The sequence below is a fragment of the Equus caballus genome, chromosome 22 (genome assembly GCF_041296265.1).
Source record: "Equus caballus isolate H_3958 breed thoroughbred chromosome 22, TB-T2T, whole genome shotgun sequence".
Lineage (NCBI taxonomy): Eukaryota > Metazoa > Chordata > Mammalia > Perissodactyla > Equidae > Equus > Equus caballus.
In genome coordinates this window covers 25,379,345-25,398,796 of record NC_091705.1, presented here as the reverse complement: position 1 = coordinate 25,398,796, position 19,452 = coordinate 25,379,345, and the positions used below count along the sequence as shown (strand labels likewise).

Below are 19,452 nucleotides of genomic sequence, written 5' to 3'. Positions count from 1 at the left end.
CTTTAGCCCCAGGGTCAGAAGAGAGTTTATTGATTATCTTTTGTCGAGTAACAAATTACCCCCAAATTTAGCAGCTTAAAACAACAAACATTTATTATCTTTTAAGTTCTGTGGATTAGGAATTTGAGAGGGGCTAAGCTGGGTTGTTCTCATCTCAAGGTCTTTCATGAGGTTACAACCAAGATGTTGGCTGGGTCTGCGCTCATCTGAAGGCTTGACTGGGGCTGGAGGATCTGTTTCCAATATTGCTTGCTCATGGCTGCTGGCAGGAAGCTCCAGTTCCTCACCACACGGGCCTAACCACAGGGCTAGGTGAGCGTGCTCATGACAAGGCAGCGGGCTTCCCCCAGAGTGAGTGACAGAAGAGAGCCAAGAGGAATCTACAGTGCCTCTTATGACCCAGTCTTGGATGTCACATACTGTCACTTCCGCTTTATTCTCTGCATTAGAAGTAAGTCACTAAGCCCAGCCCACACTCAAGGGAGGGGAATTAGGCTCCACCTCTTGAGAAGAGGAGTGTCAGAGAATTTGTGGACCTAGTTTAAAACCATCATTGACAGCCTGAGGCCCCTTTCCTGCAGAAGGGAGGACACTTGGAGTGTGCTTCGTGGAACATTCTTTGGAAGCTGTACTATGCTAGCTGGATATGTTTGCCATGTTTATAACTCCCCACTTGTGCGTTGTCCACAAAATCACAGCGACAACAGTAATGGCAGCTTACATTCAGAGGGTGCTTGCTCTCTGCCAGGCACTGTGCATACATTTCCTCATCGGATCCTCACCACACACCTGTGTGGTAGGCACGACGAGCTCCATTTCACAGGTAAGGAAGCTGGGGCTTGGAGGGAGAGAGTGACTTGCCCAAAGTCACACAGCTATGAAATGTCTGAGCCTGGATTCAAACTAGGTCTCTCTGACTTCAGAGCCCTGTTCCCCTTAGATACTTTCTGGCCCTGCACTATCCATTAGAAATGCAATGTGAGCCACATATGTAATCACAAATTTTCTAGTAGCCACATTGGAAAAAGTAAAAAAGATGAACATAATTTCAAGAATATATTTTATTTAACCCAGTAGATCAAAATATTATCACTTCAACACATAATATAAAAATTTATTGGGGCTGGCCCCGTGGCTGAATGGTTAGGTTCGTGTTCTCCGCTTTGGCGGCCCAGGGTTTCACCGGTTCGGATCCTGGGCATGGACATGGCACTGCTCACTGGGCCATGTTGAGGCAGCATCCCACTACCATAACTGGAGGGACCTGCAACTAAAATGTACAGCTACGTACTGGGGCGATTTGGGGAGAAAAAGCAGAAAAAGAAAAAAAAAGAAGATTGGCAACAGTTGTTAGCTCAGGTGCCAATCTTAAAAAAAAAATTATTAATGAAATCTTTTACATTCTTGTTCTCATACTAAGTCTTTGAAATCTGCTGTGTATTTTATGTCTATAGCACGTCTCTATTCAGATGCCAAATTTTCATTGGAAATACTTGATTCGTATTTAGATTTCATAAAATTTACAGTTGAAAAAGGTAGATTCACATACCCAAGTTGTTCCAAACCTACTAAAGTTTTCCAGTAACTGACCTGAATATCAGTTTTTAAATTAAAGTTAAATTAAATTAATTCCTCATTCATACTAGCTACATATCAAGTGCTCAGTAGCCACATGTGGCTTGTGGCTATTGTATTAGACTAAGCAGTTCTAATCGAGCCTCCACATGAAGAAATGGAGGCCCACATGAAGTCACATAACAAGCCAGAGCCAGAGCTGGTTCTGGAAGCCTGGGGAAATGCAGATAAGCAGAGAGATTTCCAGCCTTTGCCACCTATCCATCTGCCCATCCGTCAGTCCACTGTTCATTGGAGAAATATCTAGTGCATACCTGCTCTGTCCTTGGGGTTAGGGGCTGATTGCTGGGAGCAAGACTGACATGTCCCTATGCATGGGGGAAAGAAATTCAGCAGGGCTCTCATAACCAAATGTGTGACTCAGATTGGACAGACACATGGAAATAGCAAAGAGGCCAGTGGGGACCAGACTTGCTCTGGGTGGTTAGGGGAGGTTTCTCTCAGAAGGAGGCCCGAAGCTGATGTCCATCTGAAGCTTTTAAAAATCAGCTACTGCTGCAATAATGCTGTAGGAAAAAACAACCCTAATCTCAGTGGCCACAGCAACAAACATTTATTTTCATGCTCCAGGAGCTGCATGTTGACTGCAGTTTGACTCTTAGAAGCTAAGCTTGGCTGAGTGGCTTTGGTCCGGGCTGTGGGTTGGGCTCAGGTCTACCCTATGTTTGTTCCTTCTGGAGCCCAGGATGAAGGGGCATCAGCTCCCAGGGTATGCTCGTCTCATGGCAAGTCCATGGAGTTCCAAGGCAAGCAAATTGCACGAGCACATCTGTGTCCTCTGTCTGTGTTATGTCTGCTCTCTCTCCACTTGCCAAAATGAGTCATGGAGCTGAGCCTGATGTTGAGGGGGAAGGAAGAGGGGAGGAATAATTGTTCGATAACAGAACTATCGTCAACCAGTAGGAGTCAGTCAGGTAGAAGGGGGAATAGCATCCCAGGTGAGAGATTTGAGGTGGGATGGAACATAGGGCTTCCAAACTCCTGGAATCTGGGTTTTTTTTCCATCACTTTCATTGCCTAAGACACAACACCGTCCAAAACTCCACAACATGGCAACTGAAAGTGGACCCTTGTGGATGGAATATGGTGGGCGATGGGGATGGTGGTGGGAAATAGTCCCTGGCTCCTATATGGGCTGGTATGTGTAGTATGGTATGTGGGTAGGATAGCAGGGGATGTTGGCAATGGCCATTGAGTTTGGTATAGGTGGGAGCAGCATAACAGGCACTAGGGAACACCCCTCATACTACCAGCTTGGTCCCTTGGGCAATCAAAACTGGAAAGGGGTAGCTCTAACTCCCTCTGACCTCCTGCCTCCTGCTCTGGTCATGAAGGGGGAAGTTGACATCTCCCTGTGGGGCTGCTAGGAGAAGGTCCAGATTTGAATGAGCACAGTTTTAAGAAGCTGAGAAACCTGGGTTCAAATCCTGGCTCCTCCCTGACTCCCACATTGGAAGTCCTAAAAGTGGTTTCCTTCCAGCTCTCGAATTCCTCTCTTTTGTGATTCTGGGGACAACACTGAGAGTAATGGGGGAAGGGCCACCGTGAAACAATAAGTAGGACCTGAAACAGGGAGTTGCTGTACCTCGAAGGATAGGGTCCAAGCTTGGGGGTCACCAGGGAAGGAGAAGGGGCATTGTCTGTCCTTGGCATGGTGGGTGAGAGGCTTCTCCCCTCAACATAACTCCCGTCGGGATGCAGGTGCTGCTACCGTGATGGGGCTGTGAGGCATGCGTGCTCCCGTCCGTGGCCAAATTAGGACAGAACATCTTCCCTTTGGACTAAAAAATCTGGCAGTAAACCTGAATATTTTTCCAGTTGGAGTGTAGATCACAGAGTGTCCAGGAACTTGTCTCTAGAGTCCAAGGGTTTTCCAGGAATTTTGAAATTTTGTATTTTCACTGTGCTAATTCCTCCAAATGATCAGACCACATCCTAGGTTATCTGGAGAACCACAATAAAAACCAAGACCCATAATACAATTCTTGGCCCATTTTTGCCTTTATTCTTTTGACTGAATTGGCACCCAGCAATCGTCTAAGGATACAGTGTGAACTTTATTGCAGTATGTCTCAAACTCTTGGAATCGGAATCACTGCCCCAAGCTCCACGATCTCTTTCTGGACGACTGGCACAGCCTCCTAGATGCTCTCCTGATGTGTCTACCCACCCTCCCACCCCCAGTGCAGTGTATTCTCTACACAGAAGCTGCTTTGCAGGCAAAGAAGCTGGGAGTCAGCAGGGGTGACTAACTTGACCATGGCTATCAGACAGCAAGCAGCAGAGCCGCGATGGGAACCCAGCCAGTCTGCCCTCGAATCAGTCAACCAGTGGTAAGAACAGGGCTTTGGGATCAGACTGGCCTTTGCGTGGATCCCAGTTCTGCTGTGCACTAGTTGTATGAATTTCGGCACTTGACTACCTTTTGTATTTTCAGTTTTCTTGCCTGTAAAATGGGCCAATAATGACCTCAGTTCTAATGAGGAATCAAAGAGGTCAGTTGTAGCAGAGGCCGTCAGTGCCTAATTCAGAGTGCTGGGCCAGTGTCTGCATCTTATTGACAGCACAGGCCTCCCTGCACAGGCAGAGCAGAAGCACAGAGGAATTAACACACGTAGGAGCATCCTTGCACCGTGACTGGTAGTACATGACTACCCTAGCTTCCTCTCCCCTTGGGTGAAGTAATTCTGAGGAATGTGTTCTTTACCATCTCCCAGAGCTCCCCAACAGAATTAAGACCCAGATGCCCACCATGCTAACTGGTTTGATAAAACACTTTTTTTTTTTAAAGATTGGCACCTGAGCTAACATCTGTTGCCAATCTTTTTTTTTCTTCTTCTCTCCAAAGTCCCCCAGCACATAGTTGTATATTCTAGTTCTAGGTCCTTCTGGTTGTGCTAAAACACTCTTTATTGTCTGTCTCCCCTTCCCTGTTTCATTCCCTGACTATAGTGTTTCCTGAGATCACCTGCCAGCACTCAAATCCTTGTCTCAGGGTCTGCTTCTGGGGAATGCAAACTAAAACATAAAGCAATCATTTGTTCAACGGGTATTTATTAAGCTCTTCTAGGAGTCAGACTGTGTGCTAGATCCTGGGGGTATTGCAGTGAACAAGACAGAAGGTGTCCCTGCTGTCGGGGAGCTCAAACGCTGGGTAATAGGCAATGGCAAGAAAACAAATAATGCTGTCATCTTGGATCATGACAAGTATTGTGAAGAAAATGATGTGATGGTGATGGGAGCAGTTTATATGGAGTGGTCGGAGAGGGCCTCTCTGAAGAGCTGGTATTTAAGCTGAGACATGAAGGATGAGAAAAGGGTCAGCCATGAAACAATTTGGAGGAGCATTCCAGACAGAGAATAGTAAGTACAGAGGCTCTGAGATAAACATGAGCTTGGGGTATTGAAGGAGCAAAATAAAATTATGTAGTCAAAGAGGAGTCAACTAGAGAGAACATCAGGAGAAGTAAGTAGTAAGAAGTAAGTAAGCAGGTTGGAGAAATAAAAGTAAGTGGAGGCCAGATCATGCAGGCCCTAGGACACTGTAGGAAACCTGGGTTTTATTCCAAAGGCAATGGCAAGCCACTGGGAGTTTTCAGCAGAGGAGTGATGTGATCTGAGTTAATAAAACAAACCAACAAACTCTCTTAGGCTCTGTGTGGGAAATGTGTGTAGGAGACAAGGGCAAGGGTGGAAGCAAGGAGACCAGGCAGTAGGCTACCTGTAGTTGTTTTTGATGAGATGATGGTGGCCTGGGCTAGAGTGGAAGCAGGGGAAGGAGAGAGTGGGAAGTGGATAGATTAGAGACATTTTGGAGTTAGGGCTGACAGGACTTGCTGACAGACGGAGCGTGGAGATGGAGGGAGAGGACACATAAATGACTCCTCTGTTTCTCCTAGTGCAACTGAGAGGATGCTTGGGTCATTTACTGAGAAGGGCCAGACGGGCAGGGACAGGTTTTGGGTGAGGATGTGTGTGTGGAAACGAAGAGGTCTGTATTAACTTAAAGGTGGTCATTAGACACCCAAGGAGAGGTGCCACTAAACTGCTAAACTATGGGTCTGTAACTCCAGAGGTCTGGTCCAGGTTGGAGCCATGACTCACGAGGTCTTTAACCTATAGTGCAGCGCTGTCCAATTGAAATAGAATGAGAGTCACGTATGTAATTTAAAATTCCCCAGTGCCCCCATTAAAAAAGTGAAAAGAAATAGGTGAAATTAATTTAAATAATATATGTATTTAACTCAATATATCCCACATATTATTTCAACATGTAATCAATATAAAAATTATTGATGAGATGTTGTGCATTCTGGTCTTCGACATCAGGCGTGTGTTTTACATTTAGAGCTCACTTAACTCGCACTCGCCACACTTCAAGCGCTCACCTGCCCCGGGCCGGCTAGGGCCTCCCGATGCTTCAGCGCAGCGGGACAGGTTTTTCAAACCCGGGTACCCAGACGCGCCCGGACCGTTCAGAGGAGGCACTTCCGTTGGGACATCCCGGACCGAAGTCGCGGCGGAACGGAAGTCGCGTGTGCGCGCGCAGCGGCGGACGGCCGAGCGGGGCTGCGGATCGGCTCCGAGGAGCTTCCGTGGCTCGACGCTGGGCCCTCGGGCTGCGGGAGGTGAGCGGCGCGCCGGTGGCGGCGGCCTGTGCAGCGCCCAAGGCCCGCGCAGCAGGGGCGGCGGGGACCGGGAAGCGCGCGGCGTTCAAGGGGAGGACGGCGAGGACCCTGGAGTCAGACAGTCGGGGGCTGCCCCCAGCCCCGCTGCCTACTCGCTGGTGACCTTGGGCGGGTCACCCCTCTTCCTCCCGAGCCTTAGCTTCGTCATCCGTGAAGTGGGCGTGATAGCAGAACCTGCCTCGCGGGGGTGCCCTGAGCATCGGATACGGTAATCCCGGTGGAGCGCTTAGCACCGCGCCTGACAGAGGGTGACCACGCCGTGAAATGTTTGGGATGCTTTATTGTTTATGTTTATTTATGTTGAGATGAGACTGTTGTCTCACAGTTAGTGCTGACTACCAATTAATTTCCGGGCCTCCACTGAGGCCCCTACGTTGTGCTATGCGAGCACTTTATTTGTGTTTTCACATTTGGTCCTGGCAGCAGACGTGGAGATAGGTACCAGTATTTTCCCCATTTTGCACATGAAGAAATGGAAGCTCCCAGTTACCTGGCTAGGCAGCAGTTGGGCCAGACTCTGACTCTAGGGTCTTAACCACAATGCTCTATAACCACGGTGAAAGGGGGTGTGGGCGGCAAATGTGAAGTTACTGAAAACTTACTGTATGCCACATTGGGTTTTTAATAGCCTCTTTAACTCTCGCAGCACCCCTCGGAGGTAGGTACTACTTTTATCCTTTTGTTTGGGATGTGGAATTGGCAGTCAGAGACAGGAATTTGACTTGCCCAAGGTCACACAACAAGTAAGTGGCAGAATGGGTGACTTTAAAGCTCACATTAAAAGTCTGCTCTTATCTGACATTGAAAGTAGGTTAACATTGCTCCTGCCTAAGGTGCTGGTGGTATATACAGCAGGTGATCAGGTTGGAGAGGTAACAGACCACATCGGCTCATTTTACATGTACGGCACCTGCTAGAATGGGAGACGCTGCGGATGTAGAATGAGATTTGTTCCCTGCTTTCAGGGACCTCCCAGCTTATAAGGGATGGCAGAAGTATAAGTAGTAATTAACAGCAAAGTGTGGTGAGTCTTGTGAGAGAAGGAGGTTTTGGGAACCAAGAGGACGACCCCAACCTAGACTTTGGGGATGGTGGCTAGGACAGGCTTCCAGGAGGAAGCAGAGACCTGAAAGTAGCAGAGGAGTTGGCCAAGTCAGTAGAGAGAAGATACCAGCTAGAGAGAACAGCATGTGTAAAAGCTTAGAAGTGAGTGAAGGTCACTACAAGGATGTCTGGTATCCTGGAGTGAGGCAGTCGGGCCAGAGATGTGGGGTCCATTATGAATGTGTGGTGGGAGTGTGTCTCTGTCTTGTACTTTGAGTCACTTGAGTTCCTTCTGGGAGGCAACCGCTGTTTCTTATGGGTTCTGGAGATACTGTGCGCATTTACAAGTAGGTCATTTTGCACGTGTAAGAGTATATCCAGAGGATAAATACTTAGGAATGGAACTGCTTGGTCAAAGGGTTTGTTATGTTTGTAACTTTGCTGGAAAGTGGCCGATTGTCCACTGTAAAAGTTGTGCCATTTTCCATTCCCCCAGCCATGTGTGAGAGGGCCTGGGTGGGGAGTTTGAAGGCGGTAATTTGAGACTCTTGGAGGGTAGAAGGAGTCACTGATCAGACATACAGTGTCCCATGTTAGATACTTTCCTTTTGAAGGAACTCCAAGGAAGATGCCCTCAGACGGTAAGTGGTTTTCACAGTATCGGGAGGCAGTGTAGCAAGATGGCTAGGGGCATGGGCTTCGCAGTAATACAGACATTTGTTTGCATCCTGGTTCGGCTGCTTACTGGCTGTGGGAGCTTAGGCAAATTGGTCAGCCTCTCTATTTCCTCATCTCTGAACGGGGGTAATAATAGTGTCTGTTGCCTATGTTGTGAAGATTTAATGAATTAATACACTTAAACAGCCCTTGGAGGGGCCGGCTTGGTGGCGCAGCGGTTAAGTGTGTACGTTCCACTTCGGCGGCCCGTGATTCCCGGGTTCGGATCCCGGGTGTGGACATGGCACTGCTTGGCAAGCCATGCTGTGGCAGGCATCCCTCATATAAAGTAGAGGAAGATGGGCATGGATGTTAGCTCAGGGCCAGTCTTCCTCAGCGAAAAGAGGAGTATTGGCAGCAGTTAGCTCAGGGCTAATCTTCCTCAAAAAAAAAAAAAAAAAAAAGAGGAAAAAAACCCTTCTTATAACTGTTCCTGGCACAAGAGGCTACTTTGGTATTTTGTCAGGGTTTCTCATCTCATCTCCACTGCATCTTTGTTTTGAAAAGAGACTGCCTGAATTTGCATCTCATCTCTGGCACTCCTTTGTGTGATCCCGGGCAAGTTGCTTCAGTTTTTTCACCTGTAAAACAGGGATAATATTATTAAGAGTATCTTCTTTTTGGGTTTTTGTGAGGATTAAATGTATTGATACATTTGAAGTGCTTAGAACAGTGCCTTGTACATAGTGTTCAGTAAATGTTGGTAATGTCTGTCATTCTTTTGCAGACTTTGGGCTGTTTTAGTGCCATGCATCCTTTACGGTGTGTCCTCCGAGCACACAGGTGTCTGAGGTGGCGGCCCTTGGCCTCTGTGTCCTGGCTGCTGCTCAGGACCTGCAGGGCATCCTGTAATCTCTCCAGCACCACATGTCCCAGTCCAGAGAGGCAGCAGGAGCATGGAGTTCAAAAGGATTTCAGCTCCAGGCTGGCCACTGGACCGACTTTTCAGCATTTTTTGAGAAATGCTTCAGTTCCTCAAGAGAATCTGTCTTCTCTCGACGTGGAGGACCCACCACCATACCTCACAGTGGATCAGCTTTTAGGAAGGCAGAGAAAAGGTTGGTTTTACTTTTCTTTGGGCTTGCTGCTTTGTTGCTTTCCAGCATCCATGGGCTGATTCTTAACTGTTCTTTCGTTACAGACCTGGCTTTGGAGGGTTAACAGTGTGGGAAGGCTGCTAAATTCTGGGATTGTCAAACTGCATGAAGTAACATTAACAGAAAGAAACTTATGGTGGTGGTCCAGGTGACTGAGGGTAGAAGACCTGGGGAGTCCTCTCTTTGGTTACCTGTGGAAACCCTATGATCTCTGTTCTAATTTTTAGATTGTCGTAAGTTATAAGGCAGCTTCACAATTGGTGCTATAGAAATTCACTCTTTATGCTTAGGCAGAGATTTTCTTAGAAACGTTATGCAGTCAGTTAAAATGCCTTAAAAAAAAAGTTTGAAGAGACATTAAGGGACAACCAGACCTCTCCCACTTTGTGCTGTTTCTAGAAAGTATTTCCCTTTTATCATTCTCAAAAGAATTAGGTTGCAGTCATTTGCTGCAAATTATTTGTAACTTGCTATTTTCATTTAATATTTTTCCAAATACTATCCTCTTCGTAATTAAATTTTAGAAAAACTTGGTACAAAATATAACATTGTGTTGTACTATGATGTTTCCAACCTCTCCCCTATAGTTAGACATTAGGTTGTTTCAAAAATTTTTATGTTATAAATAACGCTATAATAAGTGTCTCATACACACACACACACACGTATACCTGTATAGATAGATATTGCTTCTATTAATTTTTTTTTCCAGAATAAATCTCTAGGAGTTGAATTAGTAAATCAAGGAGTATGTACACCTTGTGACTTCTGCTAAGTATTTTGCCGTCCTTTATAATTTGTTGTCCCCCTCAATCCCTCTCTGACATAAGTGTTGGTGTTGTTTTTCTTTCTTTTTTTTTGGTGAGGAAGATTGCCCTGAGCTAACATCTGTTGCCAATCTTCCTCTTTTTTTTTTCCTCCTCCCCAAAGCCCCAGTACACAGTTGTGTATCCTAGTTGTAAGTCCCTCCAGTTCTTCTGTGTGGGATGCTGGCACAGCATGGCTTGATGAGCGGTGCGTAGGTCCATGCCCAGGATCTGAACTGGCAAACCCTGGGCCACTGAAGCGGAGTGTGCGAACTTAACCACTACACCACTGGGCTGGTGCTGGTATTTTCTTTTTTTGACAAGGAAAGTGAGCCAAGGAAGGTTTAAAAAAATTCTGATGTTTTCTTTCTTTCTTTTCTTTTTTTTAAAAATACTGCTATCTTCTAGTGGTTTTCATGTGATTCTTTGTCATTCAACTTTAACTCCATTTGGAATTTATCTGGGTCCGTGGGTTAAAGTGTGCAGGTGGGGGCTGGGGTTGATAACAGGAATTTAGTTCGGAGAGGCTTGCCAGAGTGAAATTGTGTTCTTAAAACTTTGTGCAGGGCCGGCCCCATGGCCTAGTGGTTAAGTTCACGCTCTCCACTTTGGCGGCCCAGGGTTTTGCCGGTTTGGATCCTGGGCTTGGACATGGCACCGCTCATCAAGCCATGCTGAGGTGGCATCTCACATGCCACAACTAGAAGGACGCACAACTAATAATACACAACTATGTATGGGAGGCTTTGGAGAGAAAAAGGAAAAAATAAAATCTTTAAAAAAAATTAAGAAACTTTGTGCAAATGTGTTTTATGTCATTATAGCCATGCTTGCTTTCATTGAAGATGTTTGGAGTTACTGTAGGAAGTTGCCTCATTTTTTTTGTGTGTCTTTATGTACCCTCTGCCCACTGCTGCTACCTCTAGAGGCTAGGGAACCTCATTTTGAGAAGGAGTGTAACATGTGAATTTAAATTTCTTTTTCCCTCAGGTGGGTAATCAGTGCTATTGGCTAGTCCTCCCTTTTCTAATTGTTTTTTTAACCGTATTTCCTTGATTCTTAGGTGCATGTTTTTCCCATATTTTAAATGACATGGCTTATAACTGGTATGTGTTTATAATGTTGTATGTCTTTTGTCTGAAAGGTTGTCATTAATTTGAGGGTACATCTGGCAATTAATGGTGTCCTCGAATTGAGGCAGCAGGGGATTTAGTGGATAACCAGTTACCTTAGGTGTTTCTGGGGCATTTGGGAAGGAGCCCTTTTGAGACATGTGGTCTCTTTTTGTCTGCCTACCATGGAATCATCCTCTCATTGCAGTCTACCTGGAGACCTATGGCTGCCAGATGAATGTGAATGACACGGAGATAGCCTGGTCCATCTTACAGAAGAGTGGCTACCTGCGGACCAATAACCTCCAAGAGGTACATGCGTTTCCTGCTTCTCCTTATTTCCTGGCCCTCAGGGAAACTGCATTTGTGCCAGTTCTTAGATGCAGTTTCAGGAGCAGGGTACCGCCTGGTGGGAGTGAGTTCCTTGGGTAAAGTGTGTAGCATGGGACTGAGATGTACTTTTGTTCCAGTGATTTTTGAAACTTTTATGGTGGTGTTCACCTTCAGGCAAGTAACTAAGTTAAATATGGGCTTCGAGGAGGAGGGGAATGGGGAGTTAGTGGTTAATGGATACGCAGTTTTAGTTGGGAAAGATGAAATAGTTCCAGAGGTTGATCGTGGTGATGGTTGCACAACACTGTGGATGTACGTAATGCTACTGAACTGTACACTTAAAAATGGTTAAAATAGTAAATTTTATGTTACGTGTGTTTTACTACAGTCAAAAAAGAAGGGGCCGAGGGCAGTGATTCTACAAGGTTCATTTCAAAGATCATAATTTTCGTTTTTTTCCTTGCTTTCCACTCAGGCTGATGTGATCCTCCTTGTCACATGTTCTATCAGGTGGGAATTTGTTCTTTACCTAGGGAATGGGTATATCTTATATAATAATGCCAGGCTGGCCTGCTATGGAGCTAAGCCAGTGGATTTGCCATTTTACAGCAATGGTGATAGTAATGATAGAGCTGGTTGACATTTGCTGAGCACGTACTGTATGTCAGGTCCTGTGCTGAGCACTGTACACGCACTGATTTAATTCTCACAACAACCCTATGACCTAGGTGCTCTTATCAAACACATTTTATAGAGGAGGAAATGGAGAGTGTGCTGAATCACCCAACTTTTCCTAAGGATTTTCTTGTAGCTAATGTCGCATGCTTCTGAGGTAGCGCCCATCGTAAGGGCTAGGGTGCAGTCAGTGGCCAGGGGACAGAGTTCTTCTGAACAGAGACGGGTGGCATCGTGAGAGGTGAACGTGCCGTGTTTCTCACTTTGTTTCTATGTACAAGCATAGACGTGTTAGTGTTAGTGTTTCCTCAGCTAGCTGTACTCTTGATGAATTAATCCAGCATTTTTGTTCTGAGGGTCTCTTCTGCAAGACACGGAAGTAGGTGCTTTGGGAGATTCAGAAATGAACCTTCCCTGGAACCTGGCTTTAAGGAGCTTAGTCTCATGTGGGAACTAAGACGGATACTAAGACGGATAAATAGCTTTAACATGTGGCAGAAAGCACTAGGTAAAAAAGTCAATAAAAAGGAGAGATTGCTAAGTGGAGGGAACGGGAGAGTTAAAGTGATAGAGTAGTTAAGCGGAGAATAAACTCTCCAACAGAGGAGGGTTGAGGAAGGCTTGTCGGGATTTGGAGATGTGCAGGAAGGGCGTCGTTCTGGGAATGGTAAATTACAGCAAGTGGTGCTTCCATTGGCTCCCTGCCTGCCTTCCCTAAGCCTAAGAGGTAGATACTCATTTAAAGAATTGATGGTTATTTTTATTTTCTTCCCACTGACCTACTTTTTAGATTGTTCTGCAGTTTATTTTCAGGTTTATCTCTACCTCTTTTGATCTCTGTAGGGAGAAGGCCGAACAGACCATCTGGAATCGTTTACATCAGCTCAGAGCCCTGAAGACAAAGCGGCCTCGCTCCCGAGTGCCTCTGAGGATTGGGATTCTAGGTATCCGGTAATTTGCCAATTTTGTGAGTTTTGAGACTTGGGCTCCATGGAGCTTTACATGCTAGGGTTTCCCTTAGAGGCTGGATTCCCAGTGTATGAAGAAATCTTATACACCCCCTGCAACTCTTGTACTTAATGTCAGAGACTGTAGAATTAAATGAAATGAAGCTCATGAATGGGCTTTCTGTAGTGCCTTAAAGTAGCAGGTACTCCGAAACTTGTCTGTCCTTCCTAGAGTCTAATGTGGCTTGTTGTGGCACAGAGTCACGGGTAGGAGAGAGTTTGGGGTCTGAAGGGGAAGCGTGAATTTACAATGTAGGCCCCTTTCATCGTGACCCCTGAAGCATGCTCGGTGAAGATCTGGATCTGCGCTGACCAGTGTGGTAGCCACTAGCCACAGGTGCTTATTTAAGCTTAATTAAACTGAAGTAATAGTAAAAACTCACTTCTTCAGTCTCACCAGTCACATATTGACTGCTTAGCCACACTTGACTAGTGGCTACTATTTTGAACAGCACAGATAAAGAACATTTCCATCGTCTTAGGAAGTTGTATTTTGCAGCTTTGATCTAGATAGCTGGGAAGCATATTTTAAAAATAATATATTGTACCCTCTTGGTCCCAGAATTTAGTTAATTTATTTAACCTCAAAACAGACTGTTTCAATTGTGGAATAGTTAAATTAATTCCTCTTGATGATGGATCAACACATGGTTGAGCATGTGCTGTTACACAGATTAATGGACTAAGTGATGCAGGAGGATGGGAGGGTTAGCTGAAATGTTTGGTCCCATTTCACTTCCTTCATTATAGAAGCCCCTGAGTATATATCTGTTAGGAATTTCGGAAATCCTCAAAATAATTTTTTAAAAAATTGTGGTAAGATATATGTAACATAAAATTTACTATTTAAACCCTTTTTTTTTTTGATTGGCACCTGAGCTAACAACTGTTGCCAATCTTTCTTTTTTTTTTTTCTGCTTTTTCTCCCCAAATTCCCCCAGTACATAGTTGTGTACGTTTTTAGTTGTGGGTCCTTCTAGTTGTGGCATGTGGGATGATGCCTCAGCATGGCCTGATGAGCAGTGCCATGTCCGCGCCCGGGATCCGAACCAGCGAAACCCTGGGTGGCTGAAGCGGAGCACGAACTTAACCACTTGGCCACGGGGCCAGCCTCCCATTTTAACCCTTTTTAGATGTACAGTTCAGTGGCATTAAATACATTCATGTTGTCGTGTACCCATCACCACCATCCATCTCCAGAACTTTTTCATCTTCCCAAACTGAAACAGCATACCCATTAAACAGTAACTCCCTATTCCACCCTCACCACAGCTCCTGGCAACCACCATTCTGCTTTCTGTCTCTATGGATTTCACTACTCTGGGTACCTCATATATGTGGAATCATACAATATTTATCTTTTTGTGACTGGCTTATTTCACTTAGAATAATGTCTTTATGGTTCATCCATATTGTAGCAGAATTCCCTTCCTTTTTAAGGATGAATAATTTTCCATTGTATGTATATACCACACCTGTTGACGGACACTTGGGTCGCTTCCACCTTTTGACTATTGTGAATGATGCTGCTATAAACATGGGTATACAACCAAGAATGTTTCTTAAACAAATGTTTTCAAAGGGTGATTATAATAAAATGGACTTTTTAATTCAATAGCCTTACTAATAACGATGGGTTTTTAGGATATGGAAGATACCAGCATAGATGATTAACTCATTTCTTATGGGTTTTACAAGTATTATGGGCAAGAAAAGGGATAAAGAGCACAAGTGCAGTTGTATATAAGTTAGTTATTTATTTTTTTATTGAAGTATAGTTGACATCCCATATTATATGAGTTCCAGGTGTTTAACATAAGGATTCAATATTTATACACCTTATGAAATGGTCACCATGGCGAGTCTGGTAACCATCTGTTATCGTGTAAAGTTATTACAGTGTTATTGAGTATATTCCCTATGCAGTACTCTATTTCCCTGTGGCTTATTTATTTTATAACTGTAAGTTTGTACCTCTTAACTTCCTTCACCCCACTCCCCTCTGGTGACCACCAGTTTGTTCTTTGTGTCTATAAGTTGGTTTTCTATTTTGTTTGTTTGTTTTGTTTTTTAGATTCCACACATAAGTAAAATTATACAGTGGCTTTCTCTCTCTGATTCGTTTCACTCAGCATAATACCCTCTAGGTCCATCTGTGTTGTCACAAATTGTAAGATTTCATTTTTTTTGTGGCTGAGGAATATTCCATTTATATATATATATCACATCTTCTTAATCTGTTGATCTATCGATGGACACTTAGGTTACTTCCATATCTTGGCTATTGTAAATAATGCTACAGTGAACATAGGGGTGCATATATCTTTTTAAATTAGTGTTTTCGTTTTCTCTGGATAAATACCCAGAAGTGGAATACCTGGATCATGTGGTATTTCTATTTTTAATTTTTTGAGGAAACTCCGTACTGTTTTACATAGTGGCTGCACCAATTTACAATTGAGTTTTATTTTTAAAAATAAGTTCCTGACACAAAATAGTTTTATTTGTAGCACCAAGTAATTTTCAGTTGAAAAAAAGGGTGGTTGATGTCTGGAAAGATTTTTGGGTGGTGGTTGAACTTTCCCTGGGCATTTAATTGAATTACTCTAGGGCCATTTTTCCTGTGGTTTTCTTGTGTAGGAAGATGCAGTTTCAGAGCTGTGGAATCGTCGGGCAGATTTGAGCAGTGATGCTAAACTCTTAGAGAACTTTCTGTGTCCTGGTCTCTGATCCAGCTGGAGATAATGTATACTGAGAAGAAGCCATGAGACAGATGAATTTGGGAACGGGTGCTTATTTCTTTTTCCTCCCAGGCTGCATGGCTGAGAGGTTGAAGGAGGAGATCCTCAACAGGGAGAAAATAGTGGATATTTTGGCTGGTCCAGACGCCTATCGGGACCTTCCTCGACTGCTGGCTGTTGCTGAGTCAGGCCAGCAAGCTGCTAATGTGCTGCTCTCTCTGGATGAGACCTATGCTGACATCATGCCGGTCCAGACGAGCCCCAGTGCTACTTCTGCCTTTGTGTGAGTCACTTACCAAGAGACAGGGAATGAACTTCTCCTTTCTCACCTTTAAAATAATGTTAATATCATTACATTAAAAAAATTAATACATGCACATAGTACAAAGACAAAAAATGACATAGTAAGGCTCCCTCACACTGGTCATCCGCAGTCTCCTAGGCCACCTCTCAGAGGCAGCCATGTTAGTAGTTTCTTGTGTAATCCTTTCAGGAGTATTCTTTGCATATACATTCATATACATAATATGAGGTCTTTCCTACCCTCCCTTCTATATTCTTATTTTTTTATTCTCATTTTTTTCTATATTCTTATTTTTTAAGAAAATATATGGGGGCCAGCCCTGTGGCCGAGTGGTTAAGTTCATGCGCTCTGCTTCGGCGGCCCAGGGTTTCGCTGGTTCTAATCCTGGGCGCGGACATGGCACTGCTCGTCAGGCCACGATGAGGCGGTGTCCCACATGCCACAACTAGAGGGACCCACAACTATAATAAATAACTATGTACTGGGGGAATTTGGGGAGATTAAAAAAAAAAGCAGAAGAACATATGTGAGGCTTTCCTCACATCTTTTTTCCCCCTACCCTGATCTTTTAAGTTAAAAAAAGAGATAAAGATCTGGTGATGAAGTAGTTCATATTTGTTGAAGAATATGTGGAAAAATAGAAAAACATAAAGAAGAAAGTAAGAATTACCTATATTCCTACCACCTAATGATAAACACTGTTATTTTGGTGTATATCATTCCTGTTCTTTCCTATGTGTTTATGTGTGTATGCTTTGTGTATGTGTTTATTTATAAAAGTTGGCTTGTGGTGTACTTGCTTTTATAGCCTTTTCTTATTTAAAATGGGGAACATTTTTTATGTCATTAAATTTTCTGTAACAGAGATTGGCAAATTGACTTACAACCTGTTTTTGTAAATAGAGTTTTATTGAAATACAGCCATGCCCATATCTTTACATATTGTCTGTGTCTTCTTTCGCCAATGTAGTGGCAGAATTAAGTAGTTGTTAGGTTGAGTCTCTGCTATATGGTTTGCAAAGCCTAAAATATTTACCATCTGATTTTTTTTTGGAGGAACATTAGCCCTGAGCTAACATCTGCTGCCAATCCTCCTCTTTTTGCTGAGGAATACTGGCCCTGAGCTGACATCTGCGCCCATCTTCCTCTGCTTTCTATGTGGGATGCCTACCACAGCATCCTTGCCAAGCGGTGCCGTGTCCGCACCTGGGATCCGAAGTGGCGAACCCCAGGCCGCCCAAGTGGAATGTGCGCACTTAAGTGCTGAGCCACTGGGCCGGCCCCTGATTTTTTTTTTTAAAGACTTTATTTTTCTTTTTTCTCCCCAAAGTCCCCCGGTGCCTAGTTGTGTATTTTTAGTTGTGGGTCCCTCTAGTTGTGGCATGTGGGATGCCGCCTCAGCGTGGCCTGATGAGCAGTGCCATGTCTGCACCCAGGATCCAGACCGGCAAAACTCTGGGCCACTGAAGCGGAGTGCACTAACTTAACCACTTGGCCACTGGGCCGGCTCATACTATCTGAATTTTTACAGAAGAAGTTTGACAACCTCTGTCATTTTAATGGCTGTCTGATACTCTGTTGTTGGAAATGTTTAATAAAAAAACAGCTGACGTTTATTTAACAATTCTTCAGTGAATACCTTTGATACATATCTATCCATAATTATTTCCTTAAGATAAATTGAGGCTTTCATATACAGGATGCAAATGAAAGGAAGTGATTTAACCTGGCATTTAGATCAAGAATGAGTGAGGAATGTAGAACCCTGTGTTTTAAATCCAAGGTCTCAGCTCTTTATACATACTTTATAATATTTATTTTTTTCTGGTCTGCATATAAAAAGTTCAAACCATTTATACATATAAACAGTAGAAAGTCCAGGTGAGGTATGTCTACACCCCATTCCCTCACCAGTGTGGTGCCTCAGGGTAATCACTGTATCCACTAATTACAGTTTGGCTTGTATCCTGCGATTAGATGCTAGATTTTAAAGATAAAAAGTGTCTGCCTTAGTGCTTCTTAGATCTCAGATTGGTCGAGGGTGAGCATGTTGCCAAGAGAATTCAGAGCCAAAGGATAACGCCAAGGGAGCTGTGACCTGCTACTTGGGTTGGACCAGGACATCCTGCTCCTGTTGCTAAGTTCCCGTGCTTTCCTCTTAAGGTCTATCATGCGAGGCTGTGACAACATGTGCAGCTACTGCATTGTTCCCTTCACACGTGGCCGAGAGAGGAGTCGTCCTGTTGCCTCCATCGTAGAGGAAGTGAGGAAGCTTTCTGAGCAGGTAAAGAGTTCTCCAGCCTTTCTTACTGTGAGCATGTTTGTAGTAGGATGAGGACAACCTTTCTGGTTTTGTAGCCTGTGCTATTTCTAAGCTGTACAAGTTTAGAACCATACCTTCCAGAAAGAAAGACCTTGGTGTGCATCTTTGATTTGCTCTCCGTAAGTTATAGGCGGATCCAGTGTGAAGTTTACATAGGAGGCAGTACAGTGGAATGGAGAGAGATGAGTTTAGAATCAGATGATTGTGAATTCTGGCTTCCCTCTTCTCTGGCCTGGTGCCCTGGCACCCTGGCACAGGTCATTTAACTCTCTTCTTCACAATTTCCCCATCTGTGAAAAGAGGATAAAAAAGTACCTTCCTTGATGGATTATTGGAAGGGTTGTTATTCGAAGGATGTAGTAGTTTAAATGTTTTTAAACTACCTGGCACATGGTAAGTTTTCAGAGAATGATTTATTAGTCTGTCTATTCTAGGGAAACCTCCCAAATCTCTGGTTCATCTTATCGCTGAGCCAGCTCACTAGTTGAGGGACAGAGAATAGATGAGGGTATTGAATTAGATCAGAGGCCATAGGGGAGATAACTGTTGCCTTCCTCCTATTGGGAGCTGGTTCATTAGCCCTTGAGGAGGTCTGTTGCCTAACCCTAGGCCCGAATCCTCCAGCCGTGCAGAAGAGGACAGTTGGTGGGAATATTGACCTTTTCTTCCACTAGAGTCTCTGTTTCCTTGCTTGCTTGGCTTGGGAATCATAGGGGCTAGTCCCTGCTCAAGTTCTTATTTTTGTTTTTTTCAGGTGTACGTCATTATATTTTGATTTCTGTGTAGATGATATCATATTCACCACCTAAAGCCTAATTACTATCCATGACCATACACATGTGCCTAATCACCCCTTTCATCCTCCACCCAACCCCCTTCCCTTCTGGTAACCACTAATCCAATCTCTATCTCTCTGTGTTTGATTGTCATTGTTTTTATCATCTACTTATGAGTGAGATCATATGGTATT

At 44.2% G+C, this 19,452-nt stretch overlaps 1 protein-coding gene across 5 annotated transcripts in view; it reads left to right on the top strand.

The window, feature by feature from the left end:
* The first annotated feature begins 30 nt into the window (after positions 1-30).
* Positions 31-19,452, top strand: part of CDK5RAP1 (CDK5 regulatory subunit associated protein 1) — a 56,553-nt gene continuing 37,131 nt past the window's right edge. Inside the window, exons 1-7 of one of the 5 annotated variants that reach the window (XM_070247304.1) lie at positions 31-823; positions 8,812-9,142; positions 11,308-11,411; positions 11,908-11,942; positions 12,951-13,051; positions 15,928-16,138; positions 18,323-18,443. In XM_070247304.1, the coding sequence (XP_070103405.1) occupies positions 647-823; positions 8,812-9,142; positions 11,308-11,411; positions 11,908-11,942; positions 12,951-13,051; positions 15,928-16,138; positions 18,323-18,443 (1,080 nt within the window). In that variant the 5' untranslated portion in view covers positions 31-646. Of the gene's footprint in view, positions 824-5,473; positions 6,532-8,811; positions 9,143-11,307; positions 11,412-11,907; positions 11,943-12,950; positions 13,059-15,927; positions 16,139-18,322; positions 18,444-19,452 lie in introns of those variants that run through there. The other 4 variants (XM_023626365.2, XM_070247305.1, XM_023626367.2 and 1 more) reach the window with 4 other exon arrangements.